The sequence below is a fragment of the Aptenodytes forsteri genome, unplaced genomic scaffold, assembly GCF_000699145.1.
Source record: "Aptenodytes forsteri isolate BGI_AS27 unplaced genomic scaffold, ASM69914v1 Scaffold65, whole genome shotgun sequence".
Taxonomy (NCBI): domain Eukaryota; kingdom Metazoa; phylum Chordata; class Aves; order Sphenisciformes; family Spheniscidae; genus Aptenodytes; species Aptenodytes forsteri.
The window spans coordinates 2,190,482-2,214,565 of NW_008795127.1; the positions used below are offsets into that span (position 1 = coordinate 2,190,482).

A 24,084-nucleotide genomic window follows, 5' to 3' on the forward strand; every position below is an offset into this window, starting at 1 on the left:
TTTGATACAGGTGCTTTCACGCTTCTTGTACCCACCGGGCGTCCATCTGAGAACCAAAACAATCCTGTTACGTACAGGCTAATATAAAAGCACCTGATGCAGTTAAATGCTTTTCCTGTAAATACACTTCTGGATGTATTTACAGGCTTTCACTTATATGAAGTTTCTGTATACAAGTTTAGTGGGCCAGATTCCACCTCTTTGGAATCGGGGAAAATATTGTGTAGCTGTAGCCAAAAAGCAAGTACAAAAGTGATTATATATATAGTGCTGGCTGTCTCATAGACATCATCTAATTCTCTGATAGTAGGTCTTGGGTATAGCAGGAGAGGGAGGAGGATTTGACTTTAACATAGCAAGACCTGTTGTTAGAAAGATTCTTATTTATATAACTAACCATACAACAAATTCAGAAAGATTAGTAACATGATATGAATAAAATATTATAGCAAAATACAAGAAAATGCCACAATGATGTATATAGACAATTAGATGTATTTATCCCTTCTCTGGTAATTATTGAGATTAAAAAAATTGAAATTTTAAATATTTACCTTTTACATTAATTTTGGTTTTATTTTATTCTTTACACTTACTGTAAATATAACAAACTTGCAGTCTTTAGTAATGTTATTTTCAAAACTTCTTCATTTGAAGGAAGTATCACTGTAAATTATATTGTCCTCTTCAATTTTTATTTAGAATTAAGAGGGGATGGGTGAAACTTATTTTAGGAGTTGGTTTAAACTTCTCTTTTCCTGGATGTGGAAGAGAGTGTTTTCTTTCTCGGTGTCATGAGTATACACAGTTTGTCCCAAAAGTTCTCTCACATAAAACTTTTTATCATTAAGTTAAAGTCAACTTTGTACATTAACGATCTTAAAATCTGAGAAGAGGTTCTGAAAAATGTAATTAACACTCCCATTTTATTCACACAGGAGATTGCTAGCTATAAAAGCAAGGGGGGAAAAAATGTTAGGAGGCTGGTGTGCTATCTATAAGGTTCAGAATTACTTGGGCTTTCAGAAATTCTTATAGCTCTGATCTCTCATATTTTCTTCTCAGATTCCCCTTTCCCACAAACATTTACAAATGCTTTGAACAGGTAGAATATGTCATTATTAACCACCTTCCTCGGAGACTATATTCTGGAGCACCTTAAAGGAGCCAGACTGGCGAGGTTGACTGGGCTCCTCCTGGTTGGCATGCAGCATCTTGTACACGTCAGACTGAGGCACTGAGTTGGGAGATGGGTCACTGTATCGCAGGGAGGAAGAGCAGATAAAGCAGTTTAACAAACATAACTTTAAAGCAATAGCTCTACCAGGCGTAGAATATGATTCAGGAAACAAACGTAAAGACAATGTGTTTCTACAACTACTGAAAGACTCTTTCTTCCAGGTAGCATTGTTTTACGTAGCCTCCTCTTGATCTAAAAAGTGCTGGAAAACAAACATCCGTGCAATTGTTACAAAAATAAATCTACAAACTCATGAAAGTATTTCCACAATTACTGTTCTGGCTCTAACAACATTTGGAAATAGGCTGGTACCCGTGCTTAACCTCAAAGCAGTTGCATTCCTGTAATCAACTGCTGTATTACCAGGTGCTCTTTGGTACGGTATCCAGAAGTTCCTTTTTCATAGCAGCTGTCCTCAACAATGTTGTTAAAGATCACAGCTCAAAACTTTACATAAGGTCAGCCAAAACCTAAGCAAACAAATCTTGTGGGAGAGTGTCATGACGTGAAGGTGTTCTTCCTTTTCTAAGTTGGCTTGATCACTAGTTAATATAGTGATTATTTCGCTAAGATAATTGATACTTATTTAACTTATGGAGATGACAAAAAAGAGTGAAGTAGGTATTGCATAGAAGGAAGCATTGTAAGGTGAACTCAGATGAATGGAAATGATATTTCTTAATTTAATTAGAATGGGACATGGCTTACTTTTAGTAATGCCAATTTTATGATACAAATATAAAGTAAATTATTGTCCAAACACCAGCTGATGGTTGAATTTCCAAAGACCCGTGAGCCAAAGATTTTACCAAGAATATTTCATGGTATTTTAAACTGTGCTGAATGTTTTAAATTAATCATGATAGCTAACATCCTAAGTAGTTGAGAGGAAGCGTAGATGACTATATGCACTGGCAGGAATTAGGCTGAATGTGTGGCACCTGTAAATTTCAAACAGCTACTGAGACTAATTACAAAGGTCCAAATTTACTTCAATGAAGCCTGTTATCTTGCTGATATATACATAAATGTCCAGTTTAAATTTCCTGTTACAACTGGCCTCCTACTGTCTGTTAAACCTTAGGTAAGTTTCCACTGGAAATAAGCAACTAATTCCACAAGGAATTAGACTCAGTTTTGCTTTATATGGTTTGGTTTGTTTCCCAGAGTAGCATCTAAGCTGTCAAAAGGCACAGTAAGAGCAGCGGCAGCTGGGCAGTGACCCCTGTTGCTTATGTTAATTGTTTGCATCTTCATCAATCAACAGATTTCTCTGAGCCGCCTTTAAGCTGGTGAAGAAACTACCACTTTCTTCTCTTGTCACAAGCTTTTAATGAATGGAAGGAGCTTAGTTTTTACAGTTGTCACCAATGGCTAATTAAACCCTTGATTCTCTCCTCTTTACTAAAATATTTCTAAACACCAAACAAGTGATAACACAATTACATACAGAAGGCAAAAAAACCAGACACAAAGGTGTGAGATAACATTTCTAAATGCATACATAGTGAAAACCAATCCCACAACAAAAGAGATATTTCAAACCTATGTAGAGAGTCAGTTCTCAAACTGAGAATGCCACGGGCATTTGTGAAATCTGATTACTCTGGGCTTAATCCATGATTTCAGAATAAAGAAAAAGCAAATTTTTCTTCTATTGTTCTCTAATTGTTGTGACTGAGGATAAATATTCACGCAGTAGAGTAACATCACTCTGCAAAGACTTCATGAACTACAGTTTTCTTTTCATCAGATAGGGTGAACTTAAATACTTCTATATAAATATGATTTTTATGGTTAGTAACAGCCCAATTCTGCAAGGTGCTGAAGAAGGCTCATTGGTGCCAGTGATTATTGCTTATTTAAAATATTAGTAATTAGCTTTAGTTTACACCATACCTATTATGAATTATTAACTTAAGTACTGTTGTAAAACAGAAAAATGTTACTATTATGCAACAGTAAAGATAAAGCAACGTGAATGATGAATTGTCCCTTGAAAAAAATGAATAGTGCTTTGAAACAGTTTTTGTATAATCATCATTGTTATACAGATACATAAGGTTCCTACCTGACTTTTAGTCATTGCAATGGATAAAATTCCGAAGTCAGAGATGGATTAGTAGGCCTACAAAGTCAATTCTGGCTCTTTTTGGACAAGAGCTAGTCAAACTGAATGAGTTGTCTTGAATGGGAGTTAAATAGAACACTATAAACATCGACAGGATTTCCTAAGCTTCATAACCTGGATTTCAACCGTTGAAATACATTTGACTGAATAACAATATTTTTTAATTATTAATAAGTTATTAAATGGTTATTAAGTAAATAATTACGATAACAATAATAAATATTTTTGAATTTTGGAGGGAATCAGCACCTTGATTTGGAGTGGTCAGTCAGCTAATAGTCCAGGTAGTCTCATCAGTTTTTATTCATTAGCTACAAATACAAGATTATTTCCTATGAAACATTTATTTGTAAATTCTGAAAGACTTCTGTAATACTTTGGGTTAAAAATCATAAATCACTAATATTTTAATGAAAATATCGAATGGCTTTAAATGACTTCGGTTCTCTCTAGCCCTTTTACCCATTTTCGTAGAAACAGTGTGATATTTTTAAAGCTCATGATTTTTGGTATATTCTAAATTTGTATATTCATAAATATTAAAGATACTGCTCTAATTACCTTATTACAGGCGTTTCCCCCAGAGCTGTACAAACTTGGCCTTGCAGTGTTTCCATGATATTGTCATCTGAGTACAACTGCATAGGTGTGTTAAACTGAGCGTGTACAATCTTGACACCGGGAAGCTCCATTTCCAAGGGAATGTTAGGGGCCATCTTAGACACTGCTTTCAGCTCGGTAGGGCAGATAGAGCTAACCGTGCTAATTGAAGAGGGAGTACTGCGTCCACTGCCACAGTCAATCCCCGAAGGAGTGCTGCATCCACTGTGTTAATAGCCAGATTACAGAAGAGTGTGCAATGCATATCGGATTATAGAGAATAAAGACAAAAGTACAGGAATACGGTGATGTTAACAGGGCTGAAAAGCGTAAATAGAACAGATACAGAAAAGCAAAAGTATAGGAAGTAGAGAAAAGCAAAAGTATGTGTATTCATTGAAAAGTATTTTCCTGTAAAAGCATCAGTGCCAGTTATAAAGCAGTCCTTAAAATTCTGGCATGCATTTTCTTTAAAGATAGTGAAAATTCTTTAATAGATTGAATAATTCGGAACATAGTATTACTTTACATTTTTAATGCTAGATTTTATTGAGGATCCATTAAGCCTCCCTAAAATTCTTTGTTCTAGGTGAGTAATTCTTAACATCTACAAAAGGGTAGCATACAAAGGTTATGTGAGTTGTCCATATCAGTGACAGAATAAACACCTGCAGTACTGGAATCCTAGACACATCATTCCGGTCCTGTACCTCACAACCATCTTAGTCCACGCTTGGAGAGACTACTATAAAGTGGTGTAAAATAATGAATGTGACATTTCCTAGATTTCCTTAAATTCTACAATAAGATATTTATTAATCTTTTAAAATTAGTTTAGCAATGTATTTCATTTTTTTAATATTTTTGAACATTTCAAAGAAGAAAAGATACTAAAACAGCCAGGCATACTTTTGCATTTCTAAATTACAGTGTTTCCAGTAGAATGTAAAGTGGTCCTTCACAAGAACAATGGATATGTATTCAGAGAATTAATTTTACTGCTTTTGAAGTAGAATTTACATATAATTTTTATATAATAAAAAAGACGTACAGTTTTTTAGAAAAATTAAAGTTGCTTGACATTACTGAAGTAAAGTTACTGCACACCAGTTTGACATCTCTGGAGAAGGATTAGTAAAATAATGTGAACATTAAGCCCAAAGACTTTTTCAGTGTCACTATTTTGAACACGTCAGTCTTTCCTCCGTAGCACCTCAGAGGCTTTCTTTGTTATGGGATATTTCTTTGCTGTTGCTGTGTAACAGCACATAGCCCAGGCTTTCCACAGTCACTAGTTACCATTTATGTGATATTCAGAGCTATGAGATGGTAAATGCTTAATCTCTTTCCTCCAACCTGCATATCAGGGTTGTGGTTAGTTCTTTCCAGGCTGAATGATTCTGTGTAAGCCTGGGAGAATGCTCTATTTCCCAGTTTGATAATACAGTACTCTGCCCAGTAGCTACTCTTGGGTAGAGAAGACGACCCAAAATTCTCCCTTTGATTCAGAAGGGAATTTGTGTAGGACCACTTTCTCAAAAATATAAAGAGAAATATATACTCTACCATCAAAAACATATCAAAAGAAAGCTAATTCCAGAAATGGTAGGCAAGCCTTAAGCAAAAGTACAGTTCTGCATCATCACCTAGCATGAGCCAGCCAAAAAATTCACACGGGGGCAACTTACAAATTTGCAGTCTTTTTTTTTTTTTTTTAAGAAGAATCAAGACCATCTTTAGATCCTGCAGTAGAGTAAGTTTTGTCAGTGCTTATAGTGTTAGTAAATGGAAAGTAGCAGGAAAAGGCTAGAAAAAGCACAACTCTTGCTATGAGCAGCCAAAGTAATGTTAAAACAGAATAAATTATAAGTATAAATAAAATATAATCATATTTTAAATACAATTTCCAGTTAGTTTTGCCAGAGTAAAGTCCAAAATCGTGGCTAATGTCAAATCAGTTAGCTCAAACCCACAGGCCGGGATCAGCTCTTCTTTTAGTCGGAGTCCTATTTAGCCTCAGCTCTCTGTCCTAAAGGGATATGTACAGTCAAGGTGGTGGTTTGGTTTTTGCTGTGTTTAGGAGAGAATTTATATTGAGCCAAACTGATGAAAAAGTAGCAGACAAACAGTGTAACAACGAAGGTTTTATAGATGTAACAGCCTCTGTCAGAGATTCCACAGTTTGCAAACACAGACTTTTCCAGTGCTAGAACACCTGACAGACCTTGCCCAACTAAAGTTCTGAAACTTGTTGCATCGCTGTCAGGTTAGTTTTTGCAGGTTTTCCCCCCACCTGACATGCTGGAAAATGGCCATTTCAATATTTTCACGGAAAATACTGTGTAATTGAGGTTTCTGAATTAGGAGTTTAGGCTCTTGATACACTTCTTTGAATCTCCATAAATCCAACTACGTACCTGTAAATGGTACAACCTATGGTACAACAACAATGGTACCTGTAAATGGTACCTAGTGGTCCAAAAGTCAGTTTAGGTACAGTATGCAAGTGCTGCCTATGGTTAGAGGCCACGCATGTTCGCTAAGGACCCACTTTTGGTACTGTATGCAAGTGCTGCCTACGGTTAGAGGCCACGCATGTTCGCTAAGGACTGTCTTGTCACTTATCCTGTATCAGCATCAGACTGCAAGGAGGGATGGGCACCTTTTCTCCATTGCGGCAGTGTTCTACATTGATAGTTCTTGTTCACAGGAGGATGGGACTCTATCCATCTTCTACAGTCTCCTCTTTATCATTCAGGTGGTTGAAAAATTTAACACATCTCACAAAATTGATAGCCCATATGAGATTGTCCTTTGTACACAGGAATCAATTATCGTCCTGTTTTTCTGGTCTAGTTTGTCAGACTTAAATTAGTATAATTGAAATGCAGGCATTTTAAACTTTCAGAATGAAATGCAGAACACTAAGTCCACTGGTAAAAACTGCTACTGCTGGAAAGGATAAAGGGTAGCATCACAATATATTGCATCGCTCATGCGCTTTTGAGCTTCCTTGTGTTTTTAGCCACAGAGTTTGCATTGTTTTTTCCCCTCTGCATTTAATAATGTAAATAATAGTAAGTGAGGCTTTCATCCCCAGTTATGATAGAGGAGTATTACACTAAAATGATGGATGTAAATATATAAGCTTTTCTGCATTTTAGAGCTTTACAAGTCTGTGGCATCAGATAGTTTTCATATTTTAGCTCTGCATTAGGTTGCCTTCTGAATAGAGGTCTGCTGAAAAGCAAACCTAAAATCTCTGAATGGCCTAGATGATAACTTATATAACTAGCTATCTTTTATTTAGCAAGTTAACAAATTACATGTATTTGCATTTGGACAGAGGAATTTCAGAGTGCCATAGATTTATAAGTACACAATATCTGGTGCTACGCTGTAAACTGAACCAGGTTCATGAATACAGTTACGTCAGACTCATATCAGTATAACTGAGATGGGAGTGTGGACCTGCTTTCTTTTGGAAAGAGAAATTTGAATTTCAAGCCTGATCTCTGCAAGTCAACCATTTCAGGCTTTTTTAATTTCAGTGTTAGGCTATACACTACTATAAGTAAATTTCAAATGCATCAGTATGCTTTATTAATGTGAATGGTGAGTATCCATTAAAAAACAACACCATGCATCCAAATCCAGCACAGCACTCAGAGTTTATAACCTGCTTCGGCCTGAGACTATGAAAGGTTTGGGCCGAATATTATGCTTGTGTTCAAAGTAGTTCATATCCTGTAAAGAAAAGAGGGTTAAAATAACTTTCTTTGGCCTATAAATACTTATTTCTAGTTAAAAAGTAGCTAAGAAAGTTTTAAAATTGTAACCATGAAGTAACCGTGTTTAGTTCGTACATTCCTGGTACTCAAAATGCAATCACTTTAGTGTTCAGAAACATTCAGAGTAAAGTGCAGTTGTAAGAGTGAAGGATGGTAGGTAGTGTTGCAGCCCAACATCGAGGGCAAATTTTAGCTACCTGCAGCGTTGCTACTACAGAGCTGAATGGATAGTTTTCTGTGTTGGAAAAAATTGCTTCATTTATCACCATTTTTTTGGATAATCAATAAACTCCTGATTATCAGAAAAAACAGCAAGAGCTGGACTTTTTAATTGAAAACAGACCATAGAGTGATATACCACAAATGACCATGTATTATAAGTAAATACCAGTACTCACTTTTGCGATGAGTTAGGAATCAGACCCCTCAGTTGTCCATGAAGCGCGTCTTGAATATTGCCAGATGAATACAGCCCAATTGGAGAATTATAGGAGGAGCTCACTACCTGTCTTTTGTCATCAATATTTGCTGCTGCAACAAAAGGCTGGGCCCTTCTGTTGTGAGCTGTACCAATAGGCTTGAATTCCTGTACATGATAGGCAGACAAAATACACAAAGCTACAATGCACACCAAAGCTAGTAATGAGTAAATCTGACAACATCAGTATTGTTAATCTCTGCATTTTTTACTTTTGCGACTTTGTTATTTTTTAACTGGTGCAAGCATACTATATTTTTCCATGAATTTTCTATATGCTACTTAAGCTATACACATTCAGAGACTATTATTTTCCTGCCTCAAGGCAAACAGAAGGCATTCCACATTTGTGTGGAACTTTAAGAAGAAATGGGAGGGATGAATATTATAGTAACCTGTTGTATTGTTCTCTAGATTTTGCACTGTTTACATTCTTCTTTCAGAAACATTTGATGTATAGTTAGCTTAATTGCTTTGCTTTAGTGCTAATCTCTGGCTTCTGCTTTTGTGTCACATACTGGTGGAGGGACTCGCAAAAGCGTGAAGATTTTATTGTAAACCTCTTGCCTAGAAAACACCTAATTTTTAACACTTCTTTTAACTGAAATAGTCTTGAATGTACATCAGATTGAGGACATTCTTCTGAGCTTATTCCATTCTTCGAAGCATACCCGTGTGTCAAAAATTGTGATGCTGTATAATTTAAAGATAATGTGAAATAATCATAAACAAGTAAAACCCAGAAATGGGTAAATTGGAAACCATTCTGCCTATGTTTGTTTATTTCTGGAATACGATTTTGTTTATTGTTGGCCCAGATAATTTCCTCCAGTTGTGGAATTCATAGGGAGAAGATCTGGAAACAAAATCTCCAATAACCTTTCAGATAACTTACGATGTTATTCTATAGCGATTGGCCAGGAATGATAAAGACTGTTGACTGTGTGAAAATTCACTTATTCGTATTGTGCATATTTAGTACAGTCTCCTTTGAGTCCCTGTCAGCTCAGGTCCATCCCTAATCCACAGACGTACAGACTTTGGAAAAAATGGTGCTGTCATCTGCTGAGGGTTTTTTTTTTTTCCCTCCTTCTGCGCTAGTGGGTGAAGAACGTTTGCTGCTGTAGTCCATCACCTTTTCCTGATGTCCTGCAGCGCTCTTTGGAGACAGTACTGCGAGAGCACTTGAACTTCCATCCATATGGAATAAAAAGCTCTTGTTCCTAACAAATAGGTTTCTACAATCTGAATTGGTCTCTTCTTTAGAGACTGGAACTTGCAATGTTAAGATAGCACAGGTCATTAATACTTCAATTTTCATAGAAATCTCTACCAGTTCTCTGATTTGGCTTTGTTTTTGAGTGTGATAGGTGTACTGGGAATACATCTACAACGCTATAGACCATTTCTGTATTTATGTTGCTATCCCACTGTGTCATATGACCTGTAGACAGTCTAAGTTCTGATACTGCTGAATGAGATTTATTTCAAATTGTTGAAGCTTGTATCTTAGGTACCAGAACTTCTGGCTTAATCACTCTGTACAGTTTACGCTGTCTGGTATTTGCTATCACATATTTTTAATGGTGACACACCCAACACCTTCAGCTTTAAAATTATTCAGGTGCACTTGTGGTCTTTCACTTATGTCTTGCAAGCTGTGCAAACTAGTCTCCTTGTTCTGCTAAATAAAACTCTAAACAAAGTGGGTTTTTGATGCAGAAATGCCTTTTTTTAGATTACCTTAGCCTTTAGGAATGCTAGAAAAAATTCCAGTTAGAACAAATAAAACCTATTACCAAAAAACAAAATAGATATTTGAATACTCAAATCCACAGAATAAATCAAGATAATAAGAGCAGATTAGATAAGCGTGGACACATTTTTGACATCCATAGATTTTTATTCATTCCTCAGAGCCTTATTTCCTTTCTCAGACAATATCAAGTCTCTGTTCAAAGTTTTGATGAATAATTTATAGAAATTATGAAAACCTGAATGTGAATTGGCCCTTTTGTTTTCATTTAAAATAACGGTTTCAGAAATATATTTAAGAACAGCCCTAAAGAAAAGTCATGGTTATATAGAACGTGCAACCAGAAATTGCAATTAGTAAAAAGCAGTTTTATTAAATGAAAATGTTTAGCAGCATTGCACTCTAAGAAGCTACTGAAAGCGGCAGATAAATGAGCACAAAGATTTTACTTGCAATTCCTTGTTTCTGTCTGATAGAAGTGGATTGCAATTAACAAAATGTATTAGTAAATGGAAATAATCTACTAGTGTTTAGGATCATGTCTACTTAATGAAAGATATTAATATCAAAGTACTTAAAATTGATTTAAATCCATGTATGATACAAAACGAACAAAAACAACCCTGAACATTGTAATTTCATCCCCTTTTTTTATTTCTTGTTGACAAATGAACAGCACAGAAGACATCTGGCACCGTAATAGCATGTTTACAATATAACAGTTGTGAAACAAGTATTTGCAGTTAGTTAGACTTAAATTCCGTTTTCTTTTTAACTCATCTGTTCATATAAAATGTCAGTGACAGAACATACAGCAGCAAAAATAGTCCAGCTCTTGTGTTTATTGGATCTCATTGAATCTGTGAAAAGTCCTCCTTTAGTTCAAAAGGTAAATGAGAACTGGAGGTTGTTGAAATTCCTAATCAGGAATATTCGAGAATTACAGTATTTCATTTCTTAATTTTTTTCTAGCTGATCGATGTCCTTTTTGCAGGGCTAACTACATTTTGCATTGATACAGGTATCAGGAATAGAATGAATGTAGCCTCCAAAGTCTGTCAAAATGCATCCAACACGGACCATATGATGGCATTCCTTGGGGATAATTACTATGACAGTACACAGATGTTTACGTTTCAGAGGTATCATGTGACTAAAATCTTTATCTCTGAATGCTGTTATGGAAGAGGGGGTAGGTCCTCAAAACTAGACTACCACAATTATATTGTTTCAAAACTTGATTATAAGTGGTAATAGACTATAAACTTACTTTTAAGAACAGTGGGGGGTTTTTTTTAGATTTTTATACTTATCTATGTGTATAGTGTATTTATATCTCCCAGGAATGTATAATGTCTTTCATGGCCAAAAGCCTAGTCACACTGAACAAAATGTTCAAAGGCAAAGATAGAAGCAAAAAAGAAAAGCCCAAATAAAAACAGTTCAAGAAATTGTGGTAATGGAAACAAATTCATTTTAGAGGAGGTTAAAGGGATTGTAACTGAGAAAAATTTACAGGTCATAGTATTGTTTTACATTGACAATACAGCAGAAAGGATTTTAAAATTAATATTATAGGATACAGTTTGCCATGGTAATACTTCGAGTAGTCTATTATTTCCTATTATTTATCCATCACTCTATAGGTTGCTCCAGACTAATGAAATTAGGTGGCTGGTTTTTACGTGGGACTGTGTAGCTTTCAAGAGTGGCTCTCAGTCAGCCACTTATAGCTGTAAGTTACTTACTAGCATTGTTGCCTCAGTTTCCTCTTCCCAGAGGGAAAAATAGTGAGAGCTTTCATTGTGCTATGACAATTGCCTATATCAATCTCCAAATGACTCTTCGGGGATGCTCAGCCTAATGCAAAAGTTTGCTATGGTGTAAAGGTTCCTCGTTGCGTAGCTGCAAGTAGGCACAGTATTTAGTTGTTTATCAGTTTTCACATAACCATCTCCAAGCATCTGTAGAATAATTTTCATTCATTTAAGCTAAAAGTAAGCATTCTTTGGCCAAATATTTGGCCAAATTGCTGAACAATTAAAATATGTTTCACTTTCATTTATAACTATCTTTTATTAGGTTGCAAATAGAAATTAGATTCTTATGAAGAAGACTGTGTAAGTCTGCATCTATTATTGTTATTTAGTTGGCTTATAATGTATTTTAAATTATTGACTTCCCTTTGTGAAACTTTCTTAGTGAACTTTAAAATGTCTATCTGGCAAGAGTGAAAAAAATCTGACTACATTTATAACTTCTATGACCTTTTGAGTAATTTTAACTATTATATAAATGGAGGAAATGCTTTTTATAGAACTCAGTGGTTTTCCATTTCTGCACACCAGTCAATGTGTACAATACTTTTGGATAAAAGTGTTTTACATTTGTAGGAATACTATACTGGTTTTGGATTTTTCTCCATTCGTCTGGCCCTCAATGCCTTTATTTATTGTTGGACTTCAGCAAACTCTAATATGACCTAAACAGCACAGGTTATAGTTGTGCAATAATTTGTCATCTGAGGTTAAAGAAACTTTGATGTTGTACTGTTTTCACTGCTGGTATACACACTGCTGGGTCTTGTGTGTTGTGACTATGCAGTAAAATTTAATTTAAAATTTCAGCAACTGTAGAAAAAAAGGCTATATTTTTTTCCACAGGGAGATCAGAGTGATGGATGTTCTTGGATGGAAGAATTTAATCTAAAATGTAAATCATCCCTAGAATGGTGTAGCATATTTGTTTACAAACATTGCTACTTTTCCGGGGCCTATTATTTGTTAAATATACTCAGTACTCCTGATTTTCCTAGGAAGGAAAGAGGGAGACATACTAAAATGAAGAGGTTAGCTATTTAATCTAGGAGAAACAGTTTTTCTGATTGCTCAATGGACACGGCTTTTCAATAGTCTGCCAAATAGCTCTTACTGAAATCTTGTGATTTTTTTTTAAGTAACTATCCTTTTTAGGAATGCAGTTTCCATGCAAAGGGATTACTCTCCTGTCATACATGCCTACGTGGTTTTCTCTATAGCTTTTTTAGTGAATTTGTTCCATTGCTATTTATTTTGTGTATATCCTAGCTATTCCACAGAAATATGCATTTAAAATAGTTTTGTTTCTTCACTATACTATCTCCTACTGCTGAAGACGCCATGTTATTTCTGATGAAGTTTGTTCTATCAGTTAATGCAAGTTTTTAGATTGGAAAGAAGAGAGAGAACTGGAACACTGAAATGCCACATTCATGTTTGGGAGTGTCTCCATGAAAACTGAATTGGTGGAAATATTTATTGCATAGGATTTACTGAAATGGAATCTGCACTTACATTTTTCTAGGATAGCACCGAATAAAGACATACTTGCTTTGATCCTGGAAGGCCAGGATCAGCAGAATGCTCTTCCCTCCCTCCTCTTGAGAGAACAGCAAATGTTCATGTAGGTTAAAGAGGAATGACAAAGGAATAAAGCACTAGTTGTAGACAGCAGCCAGCTAATTAACTATTAACAATACAGAGACTTCGGCTCATAGCTTTGCACAAGGGACAGGGTGCAAGATTGAAGAGAGAGAAGGATTTTAATTGATTGGATTTGCTTTGCTCGTATACAAGGATCAAGACTTTGTTGGCCAGAAGTGGTGAATGGTTTGCTTATTGATCAGTACATGGGTTTTGTACACATTTGTAACTTTCAGTTCTGTGGTGTAGTATAAAAACGTATGGAAGAGATCCAGTATTAGTGGATCTCTCTATTTAACTGACTGTTACATCACAATGACTTTTGTGATGTGAGGAGTGTATTGCTTTGGTACTTGACATTTATTCCTGATTGAAGAACTTCCTCATATGATGAAGAATCTCTAAAAGAGTTAAAGCAACTTAAACCGTATCAGAATAAAAGGAGATATTTTCTTTCCGTAATAAAACTATGGTGATATGTACAGTTTTAAAGAACAATGAGAATGTGTTGTAACTTGTTAATGTTTTGTTTCAGTTATAGCTGAAAAGACAAAAACATCCAGTCAGAAAAAATGATGTTCATACATATCATAATCATGACGGTTCATATTAGTTTAAACTGGCAGATAATGGATGAAGTGCTATTCAAAGAATTTTAATGACCGCAAGGGAGATAATTTAGAGTGTAAAAAGATGAAGGGAAATGGTTAGGTGACTTTTAAGAATTCATACCTGTGGTTCAGCTTCCAAGTTTATCTTGAAGGGATGTGCTTTGCCATCTTCTGAAACTTGTGGTGACCATAATTTAGTTCCTGACCTAGAAAGAAAGAAAGGCAGAATTTAAATAACTCTAATTCCTATAGAGTTGTATATGTCCCTGTAAAATATAATGCAGCTTGAAAATTTGCAGTTTGTTCTGTGCTTTTTTAATGTTTTGACATAAAAATACTTCAATGATATATAATGTGTACTACATGCAAACAATATATAAAAAGTGTATTTACTTTTTTAAAAACTTAATATACTATGAACAATGGGAAATAATTTGTTAGTAGTTACCAAATGCAAAGGCAAAGGGAAATTAGTGCCTTTCTGACCTGAGCTGACCAAACTTCTTACAATTTTGTTTTTTTAATGGTTGATAGAAGGAATGTTGGGTCCTCAGAATATTTTGCACGAATAAGTGAATATATTAGTAATAATCCTAAACCAGAACAATATCAATTTCTTTTTTTATAACCACAACATCCGTGCAGAGCCTGCTTTTCAATGTAGGAAGAGTGCAATCTAGGTATGCAAAGTATATGTGCAATTGTAAATGGAAGTTGCACAGGTGATTCTTTCAGTCACTGAAGCAGAGATAGCATACGTGCAAATACCAGTTACAATTCTGTCTTCATTGACAAAGCAAAATTTGGCAGCTAATTTTAAAGTAGTGTAATATTAATGCTAAATATTAATCTAGTACTGTTTGTTATATAAATACAAATATTTAGCATTTTAAAAATATGCACGTATTTCATAGGCACAATTATGCTTACCATGTTTTGAAAATTACTTCTTAAGAGAGTTGCTAAATGGTATAGATCAGTCTGTAACAAAACCTGGATTTAACTACAGTAATTTTTTTAACTGTGGTACGTGCTCTAGTAATTAGACAATGCTCCTTCCGAGAAGAAAAAAAAAAAAGCCTTCTGTATTTGGAAAGGAATATTGTGGTCAGCTGTAATAAAGTGCTGTGCCTCCTTGAGGGCCTCAGGTCAATCAGAGCTGTCTGATTCCTGGAGACGGCTGAAAGAGTGTGCTAGGTGATTCTGATTAAAGACTGAGCAAACTCAGTTAGGAGATGTGAAAATGCAGGTTGTTTCTCTTGCTGGCTTTAGTTGAGAGAAATGAATGCAAAAAGTTTCTGGACTCCTGCAGTTTAGGGAAGAGAAGGTTTTCTAGTTTTGTTTTGTTTTTAACATTGCTTTGAGAATCCTGTATTTGGTTTAATACATTGTGACCAAAGAGGTGGGCTTTAAACCCCCTCCTTCGTCACCCCTTCTGAAAGTCTGCCATGATGTTGCTCTCCTTAACCGGGAGGATATACTAGCAGCTTTGTCTGTGATTGGGAGCAGGAAGCAATGATAAGCACCTGTGGCTGAGGGAGTGTTAGAGCAGAGAGGCAACTGAACAAGTGACAGCTGAGGGTTTTATTATTTCCCAGAAATATGAAGAACTGTTTGCTTACTGACAGCAAACATAGGACTTGTGGAGTCAGCAGAGGCAGTAGGTGGTAACCGTTCACGGCTCAATAAATGTGGTGAGTAGCCTGAGGGAAGCTATTCTTCTTGTGCCCACGAAGACGAGTTCTGGGGAGTCTTGCCTGATCTGGAGTTGGTGAGGTAGGTCTGGGTGCTTGTAATTTTAAAGGTTTTTTGAAATTCTTAAAACTGTTTAAAATAGTTATGCTCTATGATAGTTGTACTGTATGATCAGTTGGTTGGGTAGTATCTTCTTTCAGAAGTGAGCAGACATGTACACATACCTCTCTATTTTCAAACAAAGCTGATGTGCAGCTGCTTTAATTCTCTCCTGGGCATCGTTATGTGTCATGTTCTCTGTGCTTAGCCCATCAATAGCTACAATAACATCCCCAGGGCACAGGTTGGCAGCTGAAGCCTTGCTTCCAGGTGTAATCTGGAAAAACAAAATTTAACTGCTTAAGCACCATGCATACCTGAAAACTGATAGAGAAAACAAACTTCACCATGCTTCCCTATTTCATATTGGATTGGGGAGGGAGGGAGTGGGCCTGTAAACAACTGTATGATTGCTTACAAAAAAAGTGAGTTCTTCATTCTTCCAGACCGTCTGTAGTTCTATTGTCAGATCACCATATACATGCTTTATTCATCATAACTTCAAACTACATGGAAATTATTTCATACTTCCGCATTAAATAGTTTCCACTCTGATTTCTGTAGTTACTGTAACTTGTCTTTGAATCTTCCGTCTCAGCTGCCATTGTATAGCTTGCTTGAAAAAAAAGTTAAGTTTTTCCTTTACAACTCCAGGCAATAGCAGAAGAATAAAACTGTTAAGAAATTGTGCTATTTAATGTTCGTGTGTATGATGTGCCATTGACTGGATAATATAGAAAGCCACCTGTGGTCTTACCACATTTAAGGACGAATACAGCAGCTAGTGTGTTTCCTGCTAGCCTGGCCTCTCATGTTGTATCGCTAACTAATCATAGATATGCTAATAATACCAAAATGACATTTTTCTCTTTATTCATGTCTAATCCAGACCCTGAACTCCTTAAAGCACTTAAAGTTAAGTCCAATTGCATTTGACTAACAGTGGCCCTGATCCTTCAAAGTGATCTGTGTGGTGCAATTCATAGCTCATGGAAATGTACCGACATTAGTGACACTCACAGAAATAGCCCTAAGCTTATCTTTCTATGCTTGCTTTTTTTTGGTCTTGTTGATAGCCTTCTACATCATGGTTAAAATAATTGAAATGCAACATAATTCTGGTTTAAGATAACTATTGTAGAGAGGCCATGACCTTAGATGCTATTAAAGCTTATTCTAGAATTGCAGGCCTTTATTTGCAAATGGGTGACTTCTCATACCACCACACCATTTAAACAGGTCTTTGGTCACTGAGTGGGATTTAGGTCCCTTAGGTGTGTATTGCCATTTTAGGTGACCTTTGATAACCAAGACAGCAACATGAAATTGATGGATGTAGCACATAAGCTTCTGAAATTCAGCTCTTCTGGATCAGCAGAACAAAGGGGACAGGTTGATTCATTTAAAATAACACTAGCTGCTTATTGTTAAGTAAATGAATCCTGGTGTGAAGGACAAAAATACTAATATAGTCTTACAAGAGCGGTTCTCTGATCTGTGCCATGTATGAAGTAAAAAAGCTATTGGAGAGAGTTTATCTCACCATGGGTTCTGCTACGCCCAAAGCAAGTGCTATCTCAATTATTAGAAGTAATTAAGTGTTATGGAGGACTGGAAAACATGCTATGGAGATGTTCTTCAATTCTGATGTTTCCCAGTTCTCCAGCAGAGGAAGAGAGTAAGCTGCCCAGTATACCTCCACTATGTTCTGAACCCCAGCTATGGTGAACCTGGCATACTTGTTGCCTCTGAAGGTGACAGTAACTGTCAGCATAAAAGTCAAACAGAAATATTCTTTCTGATATGTGTTGCACTGTATTGGTATTGAAACCACGGCAAAAATCAGCCAAATAGAGTCATTCTCTCCTCTTTCCAGCTGTCCATCTCTGTTAGGTGGGTCTGAATGCTCAAAGAACTTAAGAGTTTGTTCTGTGGGCTTTTTTCTGCATTCCAGCATGTAAACTTATTTTTGATTTCACTGTAACAAACTGCAATGCATGTGCTATTATCAAGTCAGGCAAACTTTCCAAATGGGTACCTGTGGCCAGCTGGAGGCTCTTACCCCCTCACCCTCCAAAAGAATGGATCCACATGCTGTGTGCTTAATAAAGTGTTAAGGTGCCTAAATAATCTGTTTGAATATGAATCGAGGAAGTTGCTCATAAACCCTAAGTCTGGAGTCTCCAAAATTGTCTGTTTCTCAAACTTCAAGAGCTGTAAGTGTAAATGAACTACACTGAGACCACTTACATTATTGTAATAAGACAGGGGTAGAGGTATGATAATGCTTCTCCCTTTAACCTGGAATGGCTCCTGACTTTGCTTAGCATGTTGTGGACATGTGTGGAATGACAAACTGCAGCAGAAGTCCTAGTGTTCAAGTGTGACTGTTGATGCTCTAATGCCCAAAATGGGCAAAACCAGCCATTCTTGGTTCCCTCTCAAGAGTAAGCTTGATTGAATAACCCTTATAGAGGTTACTTGGTAGATTACGCTTTTTACAGCAGATGATTTGTTGTGGCATGTATCCGTGGCATACCTCAGCGATGTACTGAGATAATGATCCTGCCTTATAAAGTAGCATATCTGTCTAGCATGGTACGTTCCCCTGCAGCTGTGCTGCTAGCAGGACTTAACCCACTCTGTGTTGCTGGTGGTAATGCGCAATCCCTTGGATTTTCTTAACATATTGTCACCAGCTGCAGTGATACCACTGTATGGTTGAATGGGGTTACCATCGTTTGGTGGGAGCAAGGAGGGAAAGGGGCAGGAGTCTGTATTTCCTATTCCTTAGCTGAACTGATTATTGCCAGGCTTCTGGGACGTGTCCGTTGGGCCTTAACGCCTTGATGGGGGTGCTGAGCTCTACTTGCCCAGGCCTTCTGGGGTGCAGAACTACCTGCCCTCGTATAACTCTTTCCGTCACCTGCTCTTCCTGGGTTTGATGGAAAGATCTGGAGAGCTGCTGCTAGGATGGGGTAGGAGGAATATGGCTGGGAGCCAGCTCTTCTCTCTCCTCAGTATTTCAGGGGGAAATCTTGACTGTTGCTTGGGGCGGGGGAAGGGGGGCAGGCAAAAGTACTGCAGCCTACATTTTATAGAAGGGGACCAGGTTGCGCATTGCAAGATCACACCGTATCATGGGTATAATATTGATGTTGTGGGTACCTCAATAATGTAAGTGATACTGCTTCTTAAGGAACTTATTAGTGATGCATTAAATGTGTATTGTGAACACTTAGAATCATGTGATGTCTGTAGCATTTGTGGCTTGCTCACCCCTGCTGCATGAGGTAGATTCTACTGGTGCTTTGGGAAAATTTTTGCCTTGCTCTTCAGGACGTGTCTGTACGGCATGCCTGTTGCTCCTGTATCCTAGGTATCTCAGATTTGGATAAATGCAAGGATGTGTGTTGAGCATTCAGATGTTGTCAGAGACTAGATAACTATTGAACCACGTGAGGGGCAATGTCTCCTGTGAAACTGAAGAAAACCTCTCTGCATCTGTTAATAGCCTTGTGAAGCTCATCATGGCACTCCTTCATAAATATTTTGGGCTCTGTGTTTTCTGAAGAGAATTATGAATGTCTGTAGACAGAGTGGCTAAATATGAAATTGAGTTAATATAAATACTTGCACCATGATTTGTAAAGGTTTATATTAAAATAGAACTTAAATCTAGAGTTGATAATATTTTGCCATTTCCTCCAACCTCTGCAATTTTTAATTGTTTCTGTAATGCTTTGTTCAATATGACTTAAGTTCTAGGATTGCATTCCTCTAAACTTAACCCAAAATGTTATCTTCTGGTCAGAATAAATGGAAATTATTCAGTTTCATTAAGACTAGGGTTTTGATCAGTTTCATTGATGTAATTTCTTTGCATCTGTGTAAAGTTCCAAGGATTTCAAGAAATGTTTTCATTATTTCTAGTCAATTCATTGTTTCTGACCCTAATAGAATCTGAACATGTCTATTTTTAGTCCCCTCCTGTTCTTCCTGCCCTCCCGGTGACCGTGATCTGTGGTTTTTGCATTTGCTTGAAACAGTCAAGAGAATTGCCTTGCTTGGGAAATTGCAGATGGGCTTTTGAGATGACATCTGTTCTCTAGACAGGTGGATGATGATCTCTTATGTTGTCTGTCTCTTTTGACAAGTCCTGGTAAAAGCTTTCTGTTGTTGAACAAGGACTATATCCAACCAAACTTAACACCTGTCCAATTATTTTATTCAAAATGTGTTTAAAAATAATTTCTATCTATTGTTTTAAGGGCTAATAATTCTTTTTCCTGTCAGGACAGTTAAGCCAAATGCGAATGGGTCACTGGTGATTCCTTTTATGAAAGGAACACCTAGGCCCCGAAAAGCAAGGCATATGAATCTTGCAAAATATTCACTACTTCTTAAGGGGTACTGCATGAATACTTATTTAGGGACTCTCCTAAATGTATGCTGTGGCAACAAAAATATTAATTTTAAAGAAATCTACCATTAATATTCTTGAACTTGAGGCTAAGCAAATTTAAACATGTCATTATTCCCTATATATATTTTATTTTGTAGTTCTACTTGAAATGTGATTTTGAACATTTCTGTAATATGCTAGAAACCAATGGCTTATGTCTTGTGAGGCATTTGGTAGGTATGAGTCAATTGCAAAATCATTTATTCTTTAGAAAGTTACATTTATAGTAACATCCTTTGTTATTGCAGTTTTAAACTTCATTGCATTTAATCTAAACATGAAGAAAATACAAACCAGACACCGCTAAAATATTTTTCATTAGAGATAATGGAAACTGTTTTTCTTTTGGAGGCCCATAAAAGGCAATGAAGGCCCCAAAACATCCCGAGATTTTTTTTTTTTTCCTTTTTATTCAATGTTTTTGTCTCCTGTTTCTCCAAAGGTTTTGCTGTGTTCTACAAGTATTTGTTATGAAGCTACATACAGTCAAATAATAGCATTCTGGTTTGCTTCTGTTTAAAATAAGTAAAATCTTTTATGCTTGTATAAATCTGGAATAAGTGATTAAATGAAATTAATTTTTACTAGTATAATATGTGAAAGGTTGGTCCTTAAACGTTCTACAGACTCTTGTTTAGAAGCATATTTACTGCAAGGCATCACCAGTGGTATCCATCCTTCAAGGCTCTTGATGTTTAGTTAATACCAGGCATAGTGTATATATTGAGTCATACTGCAAGGGCTTTTTAAAAAAAAAAAAAGCATTGGTGATTTGGAGGCTCATGGAGCATACACTCGGTGTGTCTGAGGTTCTGAAAAGCAGCAAAAATATAAGGAGAACTAATTCTAGTCTGATGTGCATTGAACACAATTTTCAAAACATACAAATTATCAAAATACATATCCTGTCTTTTGGGTAGAGCTATGTGTGTAGATGCAGGGCAGCTGACAGTGTTTTATATGCTCCATTCATTGAGTCACTGGTTTCTTAAATAAATTGCAATTTATAGCTCAAAATCCATGAAAAAATGAAGGCTTGGATTCTTGCCCTTTATTAGGGGGGTAAGGTAAATTGTCTGTTTCTAAATATGGCAGAAAACACCAAAGAACTATCTCTTCCTTATTCAGGACTGGATAACTTTCTAATAATTCACTGATTTAACATTCATGAAAGTGAAAACATGTACATATACATTTGTAAAAACGGGTGCTGTTGCCTTTGCTGGCAATAATCAGAACTTGACTTAATTAAATGAGAGTCAGCCTAATCTTGTAAAGTTGGCACGGAGTTTGCAAAGCACAAACTTCCAGACATGAGGAGCTGCTGCCAAGTAGTCTTCTCCCCCAGTGATCAGAGGCTAGTCGTGAAAATGATAAAAGTGGGGTCTGGCCTTTAGTAGGCTCAAAACTAATTTTCTCATCTGAATGCCTGGGGAAATCATGCCAGAGTTTTTCTGCTGCCAAGGCACTTAAATGCAATTTTTGAGGCATAAGTAGAAATGCAGTTAAAGTCTCTTAGATCAATAAAGCAGTCCCAGGAACGTGTCACACAAAACTTGTAAAAACTGTTAGCATTCAGCTGGCTGTCCTCGGAACTAGCAGCTACTTGCTAATCTACTCGCAGCTTCGTCTGCACCTCTGAACTCCAGAAAAGTAAAGGGCAAAAATCTGCAATAGCTAATAAATATAATAAATAGAAAGGAAATGGAAAGAATACATACCCTGGTTATGATTAAGGGTTGGTTGAAATCTATTCCTCCTGAGAGCCTGAATCCCCAGGGTGCCGGTCCTTGGAGGGTAACGTTTTGTGGCATTCTGGACAGGTGTTTCTTGCTTACTGTTCTTTTTTCCTTAGGTCTGTGTGAGGAGCTGAGCTGCAGGAGGAAGGGTGCTGTCAGTAGAGCACCTGCCAGACAGGGCAGCCGACCTTGTATACCTCTTAGGAAGTTTTACTCATCCCACAGCTGCGGGCACTGCACTTTATCTGTGCTCTTCGGGTGACGTCAGCCAGTCCCTCAGCTTCTCCACCCACAGAGGGGAGTATCGAACTCGGACAAATAAAGCCTGAATGCTGGAAAGTTTACAACAAATACATCAGCTTTATCTGGTGCTTCAGCGTCCCCCTCCGCCCGACAATCAGTAAGCTTCAGGATGCGGCGTCCTTCTGGTTTCTTAAAGCAACCCTGTTGCTCATTTGATATCACGCTGATTACATTGCTGGTGCTTGTTTCAACTATGCAATGCACTGCTCTGACTTTGTACACGATTCTGTTTCATGTAAACAGAAATACTGATAAGGAGATTTCCCTCGCAAGCTCTTGTTTTACATCTTGTCTTATTTGTAATGTAATGATTTATTGCGCTCCAAAGTCCTTCCAACCCTTCAGCTGAGTTTTTCGGCTACGGTCACTTGAGACCATGGCATGCACCAACTCTAATGGCTTGAAAAATCTGGACTGATGTCATGCATATTTCTCATACTGAGGAAGAGAAATGCAGTATTAGTTGATGATGTCTCTTCTCTTTGTAGAAATCTTAGCTTTTTCTAAGGTAGTTGCAGATACCTTCTGTTGTTTGTTGGTGTTACTGAATAAATACTTTGCATTCCTTTTGGTTTTCTTGCATCAGCTTGATCAGCTTCATTCTGACTTCCGTATCCCTTATATTTTCTTCAGAAAGAGAGGGAGAATTTTTCAGTGATGGTGTACGTGTTCACTTGCTTTCTTATCATGTTGTTACAGATTTGTCTTTATATGTGATATTAGCAAAATGAGTATGTGCATGGGTAATGTTCTTCAAACATTTCTTTGCCCGAAGTTTGGCCTATTCTAGGATAGCATCTACAGCTCTCATCAGGCAGGATTTTTTAAAAAAGTATTTTTTTTTTTTTAATTTTTCCTTTTTTTCTTTTAATATTTTTTCCCCCAAATGATTCAACAGCAAGTCAGTGAGAGCTTGGAAAGAATAAAAACTCGTGAGGATATATATATTTCTGGCGTAATACCCACTTTTGTTCACTCCATATGCTTTCCTTTCTTACTATTTGTATCCTGCTTAGAAGAGTCTCTGATGAACAAGAAAGAGCAGTAAGAGAGATGGAAGAATAAAATGCAAATTCATGCCATTCATGTAATTTCTGATATGGGTAATTTGTTTATCTGTAGATTTCAATATGAAATTGGCTTCCACCTCTTACTCTGGCTTGTTGAATGTTCTTATCTGTGTCTGCTGCTAATGTCTATGTAATTGAAATCCTTCTCAGTAAGATATCCTGAGTTTTGGTGGGAGTCGTGGTGTTTTTTTAGCGGTGTGGGGGTTTTCTTGTTTGTTTGTTAACACTATGGAGGTTAGCCTCAGAGTTTTTCTCTGGTGTTTGTCCTTTATTTGTGGCTTGCTAGTAGATGGTAGTGTTCATCACGGGTTTTTGTATTTGTGTTCTTGTCCGGAGTATTTCAAAGACATACTCTGATGATAGAGAAGATCTGACATCCTGATTAGCATAAAATAAAAGGTAGTAACTCTTTCAAAGAAAACATCAGAAAACATATCTGCATCACAAAGAGCTTGCAGTGTGACGGTTGTCGTGAGCTTGTGGGAGCACAGTTTACATTAGGGATGCGAAGGAAGATGGGCACATTTAAAGAAATAAGGCAAGGCAGATATGTAGTTCAGGGGTATATCAATCTTGGTAGCTTAAATATTTTGTATGTTTTGAAGCTGAGGGGGGAAAAAACCCCCTCTTACTGATTGTGAGCAG

At 36.7% G+C, this 24,084-nt stretch overlaps 1 protein-coding gene across 2 annotated transcripts in view; it reads right to left on the minus strand.

Annotated features, from left to right (window-relative positions):
* PDLIM3 (PDZ and LIM domain 3) overlaps positions 1-22,316 on the minus strand; it is a 24,441-nt gene extending 2,125 nt beyond the window's left edge. For both annotated transcript variants that reach the window (XM_019471549.1, XM_009277371.2), the window contains exons 1-7: positions 22,049-22,316; positions 15,988-16,139; positions 14,190-14,274; positions 7,651-7,718; positions 3,933-4,196; positions 1,130-1,257; positions 1-46 (exon numbers count right to left, since the gene is read on the minus strand). The exon at positions 1-46 ends at the window's left edge or, in 1 of these variants, runs on beyond it. In XM_019471549.1, the coding sequence (XP_019327094.1) occupies positions 1-46; positions 1,130-1,257; positions 3,933-4,196; positions 7,651-7,718; positions 14,190-14,274; positions 15,988-16,139; positions 22,049-22,141 (836 nt within the window). In that variant the 5' untranslated portion in view covers positions 22,142-22,316. The remainder of the gene's footprint in view (positions 47-1,129; positions 1,258-3,932; positions 4,197-7,650; positions 7,719-14,189; positions 14,275-15,987; positions 16,140-22,048) is intronic.
* Between the last annotated feature and the right edge of the window lie 1,768 nt (positions 22,317-24,084).